At 38.0% G+C, this 16,696-nt stretch overlaps 1 protein-coding gene across 2 annotated transcripts in view; it reads left to right on the forward strand.

The window, feature by feature from the left end:
* igdcc4 (immunoglobulin superfamily, DCC subclass, member 4) overlaps positions 1 to 16,369 on the forward strand; it is a 59,161-nt gene extending 42,792 nt beyond the window's left edge. For both annotated transcript variants that reach the window (XM_085382980.1, XM_085383047.1), the window contains exons 6-20: positions 695 to 847; positions 2,200 to 2,610; positions 2,695 to 2,859; positions 3,560 to 3,697; positions 4,263 to 4,439; positions 5,557 to 5,769; positions 6,036 to 6,134; positions 6,292 to 6,478; positions 7,590 to 7,717; positions 10,163 to 10,333; positions 10,467 to 10,595; positions 11,615 to 11,717; positions 11,833 to 12,013; positions 12,241 to 12,369; positions 13,112 to 16,369. In XM_085382980.1, the coding sequence (XP_085239106.1) occupies positions 695 to 847; positions 2,200 to 2,610; positions 2,695 to 2,859; positions 3,560 to 3,697; positions 4,263 to 4,439; positions 5,557 to 5,769; positions 6,036 to 6,134; positions 6,292 to 6,478; positions 7,590 to 7,717; positions 10,163 to 10,333; positions 10,467 to 10,595; positions 11,615 to 11,717; positions 11,833 to 12,013; positions 12,241 to 12,369; positions 13,112 to 13,630 (2,903 nt within the window). In that variant the 3' untranslated portion in view covers positions 13,631 to 16,369. The remainder of the gene's footprint in view (positions 1 to 694; positions 848 to 2,199; positions 2,611 to 2,694; positions 2,860 to 3,559; positions 3,698 to 4,262; positions 4,440 to 5,556; positions 5,770 to 6,035; positions 6,135 to 6,291; positions 6,479 to 7,589; positions 7,718 to 10,162; positions 10,334 to 10,466; positions 10,596 to 11,614; positions 11,718 to 11,832; positions 12,014 to 12,240; positions 12,370 to 13,111) is intronic.
* The last annotated feature ends 327 nt before the right edge of the window (positions 16,370 to 16,696 follow it).

A 16,696-nucleotide genomic window follows, 5' to 3' on the forward strand; every position in this document is an offset into this window, starting at 1 on the left:
AAAGAACAAACATCAGCAAGTGAGGATCAGATTTGCAGTAGCTGCAGGTGTAAAGTTGATATTAGCTGTCTCTTGTCAACTGCTTTATCCTGCATTGAGTCATGCTTTACATAAGGTGATTTGTCACATCAATTCATTCGCACCTCCACCATTTGTCCACACCCACCCATACACACACATGAAATGTTAATGGGGAAAAAATCCTTTCACATCCTGTGACTCAGCAACATTTGAATTTGCAAAGAATCATTGTTAGAATCAATTCTTAGAAGACTATATATGCATTGGTCATTCTGGTTATCATTTGCAACGTGGCCGTTGGAGCTTAAATACTGACCATTTCTTTTTCACCTCGTATTTTTTAGTTGGTGGCCATAAATCCTCCTCAAAATGGCGGACAAAGTAAATAAGGGTCTATATAGTGAATAGGGAATGATTTCACACAGAGCCTAGGAGTGTGCCAATGCAGAGAGCTCAGTGATCCCAGACTGAAAAGTCACAGAGCCACCTGTTGGTCAGTTTTTGTGATTACAGGTCAAATCCCTCCATGCTCAAAGCAACATCTCTGTCTTTTGTGCTGTTTCTCAGGCAACTGAAAGCCTGCGAAATGAGCTCAATTTTTCTCAAGGCCAGTGTCCTTTTTCTCCCATCAGCACGATCTCCTTTGTTCTCTCTTGCTTTCTTCTTTGATCAGACGGAAAGCCCATGTCTACTGATGTGGTCGTCCTTGCAACAAACCTGGTGATTAGAGACACAAGGCGTCACCATGCTGGTGTTTATGTCTGCCGAGCCAACAAGCCCAGGACCAGAGAGTTTGTCATTGCTGCTGCTGAGCTGCAAGTACCCGGTAGGAGTTGTGTTATGTTCTCTATATTAAGATTAAAGCTTTTTCATGGAGACACCAATGTCAAAAGGTTGGTTCTCAATTTAAGGCATTTCTGAAGGAGCACTGGCTTTCACATAGACCTCTGTTCATTAATCAGGAGGAGGAGAAAGAAAATAAGGAATCATACATAAACCACAGTCTCTTAAATCTTCAATAAATATAACACTCTCCGTTATGGAATTGTTCGTCTAACTGCTAATGTTAATGTCAAAGAGCTCTTTTAAAAAGATGGGCATGCCTAGCTGGTGTCTGTTAAATTAGATGAATTAATATATTATATTAAAGATGGACTATTAAAAACCAAAACTAGCAAAGCTCATTTTGATTTTAAATTGAAAATGTGTTTTACTTAGCAATTTTAACTTTGGCTTGAAACATTTAACATAAATGTGTCTGGCCTTCTCACTTGCTGGTGAATATCTATAAACTGACATTCGGTTTGATTTTTGGTACAGGAAGTTCTTCACTCTCTGGTTCATGCTTCTTCTCATTTTTTGACAATAATTAAGTAGTTATTATTAATATTATTATTACTAATAGTAGTTGTAGTAGTAGTAGGATTAGCAGTATATTGTTTTGTAAGACATGTCATTCACAATGCAAGTAAAGGAGGCAAAAAGACTTCTGCATTGCATATTGGGAGGTGTAGGCTAAAACTTAGAGTTGTGATAGCTTCATGTTACTTTAAAAAACATGTCTATAATAAAACTGAAAGATGCACTTCTTGCAAATTCCATGCACCTACTGTTATTAGTTTTCTCAAAAATGTTTTATTAGATGTTTTCTCTTCTTTTTCTAAGGGTCCACATTAAAATCTCATTATCATGAAAAAAGTACAAGCGCTAGGTCCCTCCAGTTTTTTCATGGTGAAGATCTGGTACTCTGGCTCTATGAATTTTCATTAAAGTATGCTTTTCCTCAAGTATGACAACATGTACCAAATCCAAATGAGCATTTTTAGAGAAAGCCTCTTAAGGAAACAAGGCTATAAAAATGCCTACAAGCCTACCTACATCTGTTGAAATACTTGACAGTAGGGACCTGAAATGTTCCATAGTTCCTATTAACCCACTTAATCCCAAATTTTTCCTTGCAAAATAAGTGCATGCATTTTACATGCACTTTACATGCACTACACACAATATGTGCAATTGTAATAGGGGGGTTAAAACGGCAACAATTGTCGCCGGTGGGATTAAAAGGGTTACGAAGTGTATCTTTCAATTTTTTCAGGCAAAGCTGAGGTGTTCAGATGGTAGCCACTTCATGAACTGACATGGAATGACCTCAGACTTTTTCTTCTAATTCTCCAGCCCCCCCAGTGATTCTTCAGGGCCCAGAGACAGTGTCCCTCTCCCGGGGAAACACAGCCAGGTTTTTGTGTAACAGCTCTGGAGAACCTCCTCCAGTGTTGCACTGGTTGAAGAATGGCCAGCCTATAAAGTCATTCAGACGAGTAAAGACCCAAAGCCCCGGAGTCCTGCTAATTAACCAGCTGGCTCTGGAAGATGCAGGCTACTACCAGTGCATAGCAGAGAACTGGCTTGGCACAGCCTGTGCGACTGCCAGGCTGACGGTCATTGTGAGGGAAGGTCTGCCCAGCCCTCCTCGCCACCTTTCTGCTACACCATACTCCAGCACAACTGCCCTGCTCAGCTGGGAGAAACCTGAGTACAACTCAGATCAAATCATTGGCTACTCGGTGCACTGCCACAGCACTGCAGGTCTGTCTTTGTGTCACAAATCTGTGTATGTGAGGCCACATGGCAAGCATGCTTACATTTGATTTGAACGTTTTCAACTTTCAGGCTCTGATAACGGGGAATATGAATTTGCAATGAACAATGACACCACTGAATATCTCTTCAGAGAGCTTCTGCCCCATACTACCTACACATTATTTGTGGTGGCTTACTCTCCCATGGGTGCTAGCAGCCCGTCTCTGCCTATCACTGTAGAGATGCTGGAGGATGGTGAGTAATCACACTGATATACAGATAAAATAGAGCTGCAAAGGTATAGTAAGAACAGCCTGAGTTGCTTCAGTCACTCAAAGAAGATATATTATAAGCTTGTCAACCTTGCAACTACTCAGGACATTTAAGCGCTCATGAGTCATTACTATTGTTGCACGCGTCAGATTCCATTCAGTCTTTTAAATCACGTTTAAAAACGTATTTGTTTGATCTGGCATTTAAGGCGAATTAGGGTAATTTACATCTGGCTCTGTATTTAGATTATGTAATTATCTTATATTTTATATATTTGTAATTTATATTTTATTGTGATTTTATTTGTACTGCGATTTTACTGGAAAGCACTTTGGTGTACTTTGGTCTTAAAAATGTGCTATATAAATAAATTTTGATTGATTGATTGATTGATTGATTGACTATTAGTGGTATCACTGAAAAAGACGTAGTATGTAAACTCAATTGAGCATTTTCCTTTCAACTGTTATTCAAAGTGCAATTCAAATTTCCATACCATTGCCACATAAATGCAGTACACATTTAATTAAACATTAAAAAAAATCTTGTGATGCTTAAAGTTTGACAAAATATGAATTGGACAACTTGTGTTTTTCTTCTGTCCAGTAACCATGCACATCTATAGCATAGGTTTCTTATATGTGTCAGAAATCTCACTTGATTCTTTTTTTCCTTCTTGAAGTGCCAAGTGCCCCTCCTCAGTTGTATATAGCTAGCACTTCCCGCACAGACGTCAAGGTGAAGTGGCATCCGTTGTCCTCAGAGCAGAGTCGTGGAGTTGTTACCCACTACCGCATTGAGTACAGCATTTTAGATCAGCGTAAGTGTCCTAACATAAGCTGCACAGAGAAAACAAGAAATACTAGCAGCTGACTCGTCGCACCTGTTGCCCAATAGCACTTTGGTTAATGTTCTTACATTTCTGTTGCTTTCTTGTTTGCCACTTTAATGACTTTTAATATAATACCTTTTTGTTTCTCAATACTTTTCATTTTCCATTGATTTATACATTAAAGTTTCTTTAGGTTGCATTTACTCAGTTCTTGAATGACAGTGTAAGTTGCCAAAACAAAATGCGAAAACCTTTGACGCATCTCTTATTCTTTGTATGTTATTAATGTAAATTATTTTTAGTGTGTAAGTTATTAAATGCAGAATAGTTCAAATAATTATTAAAACAACTTAATAGGAGTAATGTTAATCATATTTATGAAAAATAGAGCCCACATTCCATAGAACATAAAGAGAACATTTACATTTTATATGTCTAACAGTCTGCTCATAGAAGAATATTTTTTAATCATCAAATATCTTTATCAGTCTTAAAAATCCTATAATAGTCGTGCTCTATTCATGGCTCACATCATTGGTATGTGTTCCCACAGCGGGCTCTGTGTTTTCCATGGAGGTGGGGGGGAATGAGACACATTTTACACTGAGAGGGCTGCAACCCAGCCAGACTTACCTACTGAGAATAGCTGCTGGAACTGCCATTGGCTTTGGGGTTCCTTCCGAGTGGGTTCAGCACAAGACACCTCCCATTGATAGCGATGACAGCATGGGTAAGAAAGACATTAGATAATAGTTTGCTTAACAAACATAGTTTAAAGTGAAATGTTAAATATTTTCTACATGATTAAAATAAACTGAAATAAACTTCCCTAAAGTAAGGCAATAAACTGCATCTTTCTTCTTGAAGGCACAGTTCATCTTGAATTTCTTCTCTTACCAGTAGAACTCTTTATCCAGATTGTTCTGGTGCAATTTGAACTGGCTCACTATCAGTACAAAATGATGGGTTGATTTTCAGGGCAAACTGCCAGGATATCTTCATATTAACTACTTTTAACACCATCTTCAAATACAATATAAGTTATATCTAGTGTGCTAGCTCACCTACCAATGTGTTAGCTAACACTGAAGCTTTGCAAAGGACGATGCCATTAAATATTTATATCCTGTCATACTGTCACAAGCCTCTCATCACAGATAGATGCAAGCTTAATTCTGCACATTCTGACATCATTGGTAGGTTTAGTTCACCACAAAACCATTCTTGCACAAAATTGCTCACAACAAGGATGTTTTTTGGGTTTTTTTAGTCTTTTTTTTAGTTTGGTCATCATTTCATGAAAGAACCGAGGCTGCTGAATTTTTCAAGCTGAGCCATTTAATTCCATCATAATAGAGAGAGGACAGACATCTCAATACAGACAATAGCTCCAAAATCAAGTAAATCACACCTAAATAATCTAGATCAATGATGGGAAATTAATTTTCCAATGGAGCTAAATAAGAAACTGGGCCTGTGTTGGAGAGCCGCACCAATAAGCCATCAACAACAGTCCCAGATAGATAATATTAGATGCCTGAAAAATAATATTGGACTGAAAAATCCCTCTGTAACATGTCTCACAACATTAACAACTCTAAGTAATTAGATCCATGCATGGGCACACCCTTCACTCTCCTTTCTCCTGGTTTTGGAACTCACATAACTTCACACTATACTATAAAACACAGAATAGATGAACTGCCTACTGTACTCATGGGATATCAGGTAGCAGCACTATAAGCATCTTATGAAATTATAGCTGTCATGAAAGTCTGATGGTTCATTTAAATAATACATGTATCTGGAATTAATTCCTTTTTTTTTTCATTTTTTGTTTTTTCAAGTGATCTTTGCTCCTAATGAGCTGAAAGTTAGAGCCAGTGTGAACACACTTAATGTCACATGGCAGCCCTCACCCAATCACACGTTGGTCTCTGGTTACAAGCTGTCCTGTCGAGAAGTCGAGGCTGAAGAGACGGCCAATGGGGAAAGGACGACACAGACACACACCATCAGGCTCCGTAAGAAGGCTAGATATCATCTCCTCACTGGGCTGGGTACGTTTTTGGAATGTTTGATTCAAGGCAGATGACTGCTGGGTTTTTTATTTACCCCTGTCCTTGGCAGAAAAGTAAAATGAAAAGTAAAAAACAAAAAACAAATTCAACATTTCTTTGAAAAATATCATTCACGTTAGAGCATTTGGCTACAGGTACCACCACAAATGCCCATTGTTGTTAGCATGCACCATCCTTAGAGATCTCTAGTTGTGCATAATAGGAATATCATTGTGTCTCCTTCTGTTCCTGTATATTGGTATCAGGCCCTGACCGACAGTTTGAGGTGAGGCTATGGGCATTCAATAAACAGACAGATGGAGCAGCTGCAGTGTGGAAGGGAAAGACAGAAAAGCCTCATGCACGTAAGCCTTCTTTTTGAATCTGTACATGCACAAATAAATGAATGAATGCAACACATTTATGTCTTGACCTTCATCACCTCTATGGTGTGATGAAAAAGAAAACAAAAATTACACTTTCCAAGAATCAAAGAAAGTAAAGCTCACTTCCATGTTAAAGCACCAACAACGCCTGGGCCACCACCTCCATTGCCCCCGAGCAATATCCAAGCCACAGCCAACAGCTCTACTTCCATCTGGCTGCGATGGGAGAAACCGCGGTTCAACAATGTACACATCATCGACTACACAGTGCGCTGCAGCCCAGCAGGAACCACCAACGCATCCATGGTTTCCTATTACACCAGGTCAGAATACCAGGCTACACATGTGAAATTCAATGATGTATGCAATATGTAAGCCATATTGCACCTGAATGGCGCAAATCCTGATAAAGTCACTTTGACTAAGCCTATTTAAAAGTGGTCTTAGTAACTATAAAAAGGACTTTAATAAGAACTCTAATACTCAGATAAACATCTTTAGAAATAACGTATAACCTCAAGAGATGTAATATTGTTAGAATGAAATTGGCCCTAAGAATTACAGATCCCTGTGTTTTTTTGTACACTCTTGGTATTTGAACTGATTAACCCTCTCCCCTTGAAAACCGCTTTAAAAACACCTGTTTGCTTGCTTTCTTTTCTAAGAGCAGCTTGGATTCATTTCTTAAAAGAAACTGTTTTCTATTCACTAGCAGACAGTGTATTTTCATTATCAGTCTTCAGAGTATATAATTAAATGTCATATTAAAAATAATATGACATTTAATTCTAAAAGTTCTTAGATGTATTTCTACAAGTTTTCGTCTATATTGACATGATAGCAGCACATCGTTGCTGCAGATTTGTCAGGTGCACATGTGAGATGAGACTCTCTCATTCTATCACATATCAAAGGTTGTCTGTTGGTAACTATGAAGGCCATTTGAGTACAGCGAGCTTATGTTCAGGACCAGAATGATTTGAGCTTTGTGGCATGGCACGTTATCCTGCTGGAAGTAGCCATCGAAAGATGAGCACACTGAGGTCAATAATTGACAAACAGTATCTGCAACAATACTCGGGTAGACTATGAGATTGAAGCCATTATGCCTCCGCCAGGCTGAACTATCGACATTGTCAAACTATCTTTTTGTTTACTTCAGATTTTGACCCTACCATCTTCTGTTGCAGCAGAAATAAAAACTCATCACACCAGACAATAGATGTCCAATCTTCTATTGTCCAATTTTGGTGAGACTGTGCAAATTATATCCTCAGTTTCCTCTTCTTAGGCAGGAGTGACACCTGGTGTGGTCTTCTGCTGTTGTAGCAGAAGACCACTGTCATTTAAGACAGCACATGTGTGTTTTTCCATGTGATTTCGACATAACCTATACTACTACCCATTCAGGACTCTCATCTTTGTATATTCCAGCTCTGCACAAGAGATTTTGCTTGGGGCACTGAAACCCTTCACTCGCTATGAGCTGGCAGTGCAGTCTAATGGAGCAAATGTGGTAGGACCCTTTAGCGGCACTGTGGAAGAGTCCACTCTCACTGACCGTAAGTTTTCAGCTTCAACCTGGATATTTCAGAGTTGGTTTTCTGTATGCTGTTGATGAAAAAAAAAACAAGCACTAAATCTACTGTAGATGATTCTTGACACATATTTGGTTCAAGAACTCATATTAAATATGCACTTCAAGTGAATCCTCCAGCCATCAGGTCTTCTTTCATGTATGTGAAGCAGAGAAATGAAAAATCCTTTCTTTCATATTGTTTGCGGTCCACTTGAGTAAGTCACTTAACCTTAACATCTCATGAAGAACTACTCTGAGCCAAAAGAGAAAATGTGCTTTTAAATGCATATCGATGTGTGGGACCCTGTTTCCTGCAGAAATAGAGAGTACATGACAAGGAAACTACAATATTTCTTTCTTTCTTTTAAGTGGGCAAATAAAAAAAAGGAATTGTGTATATTTTAAGCCCTCCGTAATAAATTCATCTCAAAATAGAGTTATAAAATCTCCTTCCTACCCTTTAACAGGTGGCAGACGAAGTTCACTCTCATTCATTTCTAAGGTTTTACACATGAGAGCAGAATTTAAAACAAAAATCTAGCCCTTTAAAATGATTTAAACACAACCTCAGATGAACAACACATGACATACTACATGATGTCAGCCAAAATGCAGAAGCAGTGTATGATAAACTAAGTACACTCCATGGTTCAGTAACGTTTAAAACCACCTTTAGCAACAATAAATTCAAGTAACTTGAAGTAATTATTTACTGTTTAAACTAATCAGTCTCTCACATTGTTGCGGAGGAATTTTGGCCCACTCTTCTTTACACTGTTGCTTCAGTTCTTTAAGGTTTGTGAGAATATATTTATGCACGGCTTAAGGTCTTGCCACAGCATTTCAATCTGATTGAGGTCATGACTTTAACAGAAACTTGCTGCACCTTATGTTTTTGCAATCCTGTTGTAGATTTGCAGATTGACCTGTGATGTCCCTTTTCAGCCAGGTTTTAGCTGGCAGACGGCCTAACATTTGACAAAGGTTTTGTAAAGATATGCTCGGTTTGGTGTTCTATAGATATAATGGTGTGCATTATTTGCTGTGCATAAACAGAAATCTGTTCATATTTTTCTTTTACCCTTTTTGGACATTATTTACTGTTTGCTACAGCAGCAAAAGTCAAGAAATATTCAGAATTACCTCTAAATAATAATAATTAAAAAATTGCATCTAAAGAAAATAACATAATGAAAATGTGCAAGATTTAACCTTTTGATTTAAACATATTCCAAAAGGCACTATCTTAGTAGGAAACTACTAAAACCCCTGCTTTTATACTTACACTTGCTGACTGATCATCAGTAGCAACCAGGTGCTGCTAATCAAGTGTGTTTGATTAGCAGCAAGGGTGCACCTCACACACTGCTTCTGCTAGCAAACCTATACAAACAAACATACATACCCTACGATCATTATTGTTTGATGCCGATATGTTATATTGTGCCATACTATTATATATTATGACATTTCATTTAGTGTTTAATTGAGCCTTCAAATGTACAAATACGTACGATTGCAGGATTTGTTTAAAATATTTGTATATAACATGTCCTAGGGAAGGCTTATGCAAAGTTTCATCAAGACTGATCCACCTATCTTGGAGGAGATGGGGAACATACAAACATGCATGCATATATGCTCCGATCATTATAGCATAATGATGATATTGCCTTGGTGTATTATGTTACGTGTTGTCGTTCATCTTTCAGGTCATGTTTAAATAATTTTAGAACCTGCTAAGGACCAGATGGTTTTTTTTCTGTGTCCTGATAAACAAAAACACAGAACTGAAAAATAGTGCACTTTTTTCATATGACTGTACCAACACACCCCTTTATAAAAGTTGAGCTTTTTGTTGGATTAACTTATGATTATTATGCCAGTTTTATTAAATTGTGTCAATGTTCTTCTCCAGCTAGCAAGGTAATTGTATGCAGTTCATCCTCAGATGGTGCAGCTTATGGGTATGAAGGTGTGCGCTTGTGGATGCAAGTGAGTGTGTGCTCATTCATGTAAAAATCAGCATGTTGGCTGGCTAGTGGTTTGCAAACATAGAAATAAGCAGGCGGTGATAATGACTGACAGCTCTAATAAAACACCCAAGTGTAGTAGTAGCTCTCACTCTGGCCAACAACTTCTCTCCCAGATGTGAGTGATAAGTGCTGAGTGGGCCACTTTTAATAATAACATTGACACCAGTAACCCCATCATGCTCTCCACTACTGTGTGTGATCACCTGGGCCCCTTGTCCTTTCTCCTATTGCCCTGCACGTCCCTCTCTCCTGTACCCAGGTGGTAGGGACATGAGGACACAGATGGTTGTCACACAAATATCAAATCCCCCACAATGACAATATACATTCTCCAGCTGTGAGGCCTCATTTCTGGGCTCTAATTACTGACCTGACCCTCCCTTCCCCTCCAGGGCCTTCCACACCTCCCGAGGAGCTGCAGCTGACTACGCTGGACTCCTCGTCGGTGCTGGTGAGCTGGCACCCTCCACTGGAGCCTAATGGTATCATCATCAGCTACTGGATTTTGTACAGTGGCAACCTCAGTGAGCCAGAGCATTTATGGAAGAACGTCTCCCAGGATGGTGGGTGTTTCTTTTCACGACACATAAACAGCATTAAATGTATATTTTATTTTTATATTTACAGTAATATTTGCTCTCTCTATGAGAGAACACATTATTTTGCCTTTTTTAAGATTTGTTTTCTCTCTCACAGGGAGTATTACCAGTGTAGAGGTCCAGGGATTGGCCAGTGGCACTAGATATTTTTTTAAGGTGGGGGCATCTACTGAGGTGGGGCCAGGGCCTTACTCACCTATAAAGGAAGTTCACACAAGCCATCAAGGTATGTGTCAAGCAGAGGTTATATGGGTTATATAAAACTGCAGTTTTGCAAACCATGAAAATGCATTATTTTCATGGTACTGTAAAAGATTTAATGTCGTTTTATATAGTCCTGTGGGAAAGCAGAAGTTACCGGTTTCCTCTGTTTTGTTTTCTAATCTTTCTCGCTGTGTTACAAGCACACATACACTCTTAATGATAGTCTCACACTTCCTGTATATGCACATAGTCCTTCTAATTAAAATAAGTAATTTGTCTCAGCTGGCAGAGAAAGACTAGCTTTCCATAAGCTTGTTATTTCTCTTCTCCTAGTCTGCATCTTAAATATATTAAAATGTCAGATATCAAAGGGTGGCTTCATCAGTGACCCCAGGGTTAATTTTCAATTACTGCTTTGTGTACATAACAGAATTTGCTATGAATGTACTTTCTTTACTCTCATGTCAATTTGTGATTAGGCTTGCAGTCTCACTACATACTTTTTAATTCCATCAGTCAGCGTTTTAGCTTTCGTAATTATTAAATGCCCTGCTTTTCTTTAAACACAGAGCCATTAACTTCCCCAAGAACTATTAAGGATTAAAGCACGAGTTAGGAGTTATGCTTTTTTTGTTCATATGGGCTTTAATAGTGTTTGCAAATAGCAGTAGAAGTGGGACTCAGGTAGCTAGTCGGCTGGGAAAGAGAACTCCTGCCATCTGTTTCCTCTCCTCTTCTAATCTAAACTGCCAAAAACACGCAGCATAAATTCATTTTAATGAAGGTCTGCTCTTAAATGTTGCCCATCGCTTTGCTGCTATAAGCTTGACTTACCTGAAGAAATCAGTGCATTTTAGCAGGCCTTATATAACAGACCTGCACAAGTTTTACAAATAATAGTATTTTTGTACAATTCATGAATCTCAGGTAGCAGATCAAATATCAAAAGTTATAGTCAGTATATCTGGAAGAGCAAAAAAGCCCTGTTGTTTATACTAATAGATTTTTTTTCTATTTCCATGTTATCTCAATTTTTAACAGAGCTGGACATCCATGCAGTGACAGGCATTATAGTGGGTGTGTGCCTAGGACTGATATGCATCCTCCTTTGCATGTGTTTCAGCTTTCGTAACAGCAAATCCAGGTATGATTACTCTAGAGTTTTAGCACTCATACAGTGGCTTACTTGTTTTACTGCTTATGAACAAAAGGACACGTAAAATAGAATGTATCTGTGTGTTAATGTTTGCTCTAAATAGGGAGCTATCTGGGGTTCTGGACTCTACAGCTGTGATACCTCAGTATAAGAGAGGAGGCTGCCCCATTCCCTCCAACATACCAGAGTGCAGCAACAGCTATGAGTTGGAGACATTGATGCCAGCAGGTAGCCAAGAGTCTGGTCAACCGCCAGCAGAGGCCCCAGAAGAGCAGAGTCTGATGGCAAGTGATAATCCATTGAATGGGGAAGGTGATGCCCTTGCACCTGAACCCAAGGTCTACATCTTCAAGGGGAAAGTTTATTTTTAGATGGGCATTGGATATTTTCTCTCTATGTGTTGTATATATAGAAACTTTCCCCTTTTTTCATTTTTTTTCTTTATAACTCTCACATTTTGTTGAGGGAAAATACTGATTCTGGTGTTTCAACTATGTTGTTCATTTTATAGGCTGCCTGGAACGGCTCTGTAAGCCATAACTGGGCCAACAGAATCACAAGATACAAAGACACCCTAATAGAAGATTCTCCAACACTCGTGAATGGAGCTCTCAACATGCTAATCACTGATAATGGCATGGTAATTTATTGAACATATTGAACAAAATATGACTTACATATACATAAGGCAACAACTGTTCTCTCAAAGACTTTCTCCAACTGTATTTCTAATTTACAGTTTAGTAAACCCAGCCGCACATCACATGTTGCTAAATCTTTCATGCTTACACCCTATTAAACTTTTAAATCAACGAATAATACATTTCAGAATGAGGTTAACAAAATTTGTAACTGGTGATTGATTTTACCACCTGAAATCATTATTTTCACTGCCAGATGCTATCATAAACATCAGGCTAATTAAGCTAAATTTAGCTGCGACAATTGACTTTTTAATGCATCCAGTCTCTAAATGAGGACTTTAATGTGCATTGGATGGCTTTAAACAGTAGATAATATTGTTTTTATAAAGTAAAATATTGTTTTCAAAGACTATGTCCCAAGTTGCACATCACCAGGGCAGCATATTCACCTCTTTGAGCTATAAAAAAAGAGGGGAAAAAAGCATATTTTTTGCATTTAATCTCAGCGCTAGTTAATTCCAACATTAATAATTTGTTTATTAAATGTAGTTAGTTAAGTACTTTGTTTTTAGCTGATGAAGCTAGTTAGCTGGGTATGCTAAGAAAAGTAACATCCTACATTAGCACAGGCATTGTGGGTAAATGAACAAATGAAGAACTGTCAGAGAATTCATTTGTTCGGGGTGATAAACTAATAAAAAGAAAATCTCATGTAACAGTGACACTGTTTCATTGCAGGAAGAAGATAATTTGAGTACATCCATGTGCAGTAACCAGGTTGAGGCAGAAGTCATTGTTCATTCTGAGCTTTTGGACACAGGGAGGGAGAAAGAAGAGGAGGGCTATCAAAACACAGATTCTAACACCACCTTGGGACCCTCATTGTCAGAGGAAAAGTATTCCTCTTTGAGCCGGCCGAGTTCGCAAGAAGAAGAGGAACATCTAGAAAAACTGTCACTATCCCAAAGCTCCTCAAATCTTCCCTCAGTAAAGCTGGTGGCTACTTACAATGGGGAAATTGAAGATACAGGACACCAGCTGACTGCAGACACAGCACCACATCAGGAAATGGGTCTAACCAATGGTTTCCATTCTCCTAAGATTGTGCTGAGGTCAGAGCGTCTGGAAAATGGGGACTCTAGACACTGTCCATCTGCAGCAGGGAAAGCCATCTCTCCTGGCCTGTCCCCTTCCCCCTTTGTCAGCACCGGACTTGTCCACTCTACCTCAGCAGCACACAGTTATCTGTGCCCATAGCCTCTGCATGCAGGGCATCAACCCCATATGGATTTTCTTTTATGTACCCAGGAAAAAAAAACCCAAGGATTATTTTTATGCACCTCATTATTAGCTTTCTTTCTCTTCCTTGCAAAGTTTTATAGGTACTTTGAATCCATTGTTTCATACTTGTGTATATAGAGTAAACATATACGGTATATTTTTAGTGGTAGAGTACTGTATATGGGTATGCATTCTCTATCATTGCAACCACAGTTTCCTCTGGGTCTTTCCTATCCATAGGAAGGAAAAAGATTTAACCAAGCAGACGGACATGAATTGGAGAAGGTATTTCTCACTGTGTCGTAAATGGCTCTGTTCCACTCAGGAATGAGAAAAGGCCAGGAATTTTCCGTGAGTGAGTGCTTGGACAGGTTATCATCACTGATGAATGGATTGGAAGCACAGGGTCTCCCTGGGTTTGGTAGTGTGGATGCTACTTTAGTGTGGCACTTAGGAATAAGCCTTAAAGAGTATCTTCACACTCTGCAAGTGCAGAACACCTGTGCCTCTCTCCAGCCACCTGCTGTCTCAGGGTCCACAGCCACACACACACACACATACACACACATACAAACACACAGAAAGCTAAAAACCTCGCTAATTCCTCGATATTGCATGTAAAATTCAAACAGTCATGTGTAAACACACATTTAGATACATTTCATGACTGGAATGTGGGGGTCTTAGGTGCCTAATTATTCTAGGTGCATTTATAACCTCTGTATATTTCTAAATATTACATTGAGTCCAAGTACAAAAAATGTCAATTGGAAACATATGAAGTATACAGATGTGGAACGTGAAGTATTCTTTTCCAAAATGCCATATATCCCTGTGGTGTGATTTTGTAATCCAGGGACAATTGAAAAGTAAAACATGTTTTCTTTTGGTTTTTATATGTCATTTATGGAATTATAGTATTTAGATGTTTATTTTGGTATTGGTTTGTGTTGATGGGAGTACTAGAGGAGGTGTTACAACTGTACATCTGTAGTCCACTCTCCTTTCTTTAGCTCCTAAATGGGGATGCACCATTGTCCCTACTATTGTCAAGATACTGTGCCATTGTGTCAAGATACTTTTTTCCCCTCTGTAAATGTATTTTTAATATGAAATACTTGCCACAATTCAAAGTATATAGTGTATTTGACTTGATTCTGCCTGACTCAAAATGTCCACAACTCTTTGCATTGATTTTGACAGACATCAACAAGATCAGCTAGAAAGGAAGGAAAAAATATACAGTGCTTAACAAATTTATTAGTCAGCCAAAAGCGTGGTTTATGCCATTGCTGAACCTGACTAACAGTACTGATACCTACCCAAATCTTTTTTTTCTGTAACGGACAGTATGTACAATCTCTAATTGAAATCATATTTCTTATGTTAAATTATAAATATTGTTGTTAGCAATGAATTTTCAAATTTACTATTATACAAAAAAAACAAGCTGAAGAATAGTAAAGCCAAATTACAGTTATCTAGCCTTCATGAACACAAAAAAATAGTTTTAGTGGTTGGATGTTATAATATGCTTTATAAATTTCTGATTTCTCAGAGATGTTCAGTGAGCTGGTCGACATTTGGGTATAAAAATACAAAAATTATATATTTAGTTTTCAATGTGTATTTAACAGACTTCTAAAATATTTCTGTTTTCTTGTTTTTATGACAGGTCATCTAATAAATTTGTTCAGCACTATATGGGATCCATTTTTTAATGGGTTTTTTTTATCTTTGAAATTGTTCCTTTTATATTCAATCAGTCATTTTCAAAATTAAAACGTTCATATTACAAGCAGTGATTCAGCATCGGTTCAAGGAGGGTAGAGACTGGTGCATCCCTACTTCTTATCAACAGCACTACCTCATTTATTTTCAGGACGGTTTCCAGTGTGATTTAAGTAGTTTTATGTAACTAGCACCTTTTGAGATCTTATTCTTAACTTGTCTGATTTTACAGCATTTAATATTTGAAGGAATAATCGTCCTGCAGTGACTGTATGTGTTATTTCAAACTGGAAATTATGTCTCTTTAGTGCGTTGCAGCTTCCTCTCAGATTTCAAATAGATTGTGTCTGTCAGTGTAAAGTTACCCTTTCCTGCAACATTGCTCTACTGAAAAAAAAAATACATAACCCTATGGCTTTGATGTGATGCATCTGAAACTCATCCACCCAGTGGCATGTGGTTTCAGAACTATACTTCCAGTCAAAGTAGAACCAAATACAGGAACGTTCTACCAGTTTCTGTAATCCGGTCATTCAATCCAATGTTAGGGTTTTTATTGGGTTCTAATGATAAACAAAATGTTGGATTATGACTTTTTTGAATTTAAGTTGCCCTAAATATAAGGTAAAATTGTGAAAATACTTGAAGCAGGCTATCAAATTGGGTTTTTTTCTTGCCTGCTTCAGGTCACTAATGTATAATAAGAGTTCTGGCCTGGATACTTAGTGCATGATGACAAGGACGTGCGACACTCATTACTCATCAGACAAAGTAATTCATAGCTACAGATGGCTCAAGTCTTTGCATACCTTTTACAACTTACATTTTCAAAAGGCTTTATCAGGTGCTTCACTTCAAAAAGAGAGTTTTTAAAATGATAATACTGTTCTGGGGGGACTTTTCTTTTTTTTTTTTCTTTTTTTTTCTGCAGATTCAACTCTAAAACAATAGCAGGTCCGCAGAGCTTGTGAGCAGTAATAATAATGTCATCTATCTCAAAATATAATCTTAGCATTGAGTCAAGCCCTGTTTATGATGTCTCATCTTCTCTCAGGTTGTTTTTCTAGCAGTGATAAAGGAGCTCAAATACTTCAGCAGCAGAAATGTAAATTGTTGTTTGTTGACATTAATGAAAAAAGCTCAGTGTGTTCAGTGTTCCTGCTAAAAATGCTTTCCTTGCCAAAATTTCTCAAAAAATTTTTTTGCCTTGACCTTTATCTACCCAACATCAAAGTATGACTGCCATTTATTTATTTATTTATTTTTCACATACAATAGCAGTCATTTACAGACAGAAATGAATGTGTGGAA

Source organism: Rhamphochromis longiceps, linkage group LG1 (assembly GCF_057381845.1).
Source record: "Rhamphochromis longiceps isolate RC_006_pf linkage group LG1, R_longiceps_female_GT1.1, whole genome shotgun sequence".
Lineage (NCBI taxonomy): Eukaryota > Metazoa > Chordata > Actinopteri > Cichliformes > Cichlidae > Rhamphochromis > Rhamphochromis longiceps.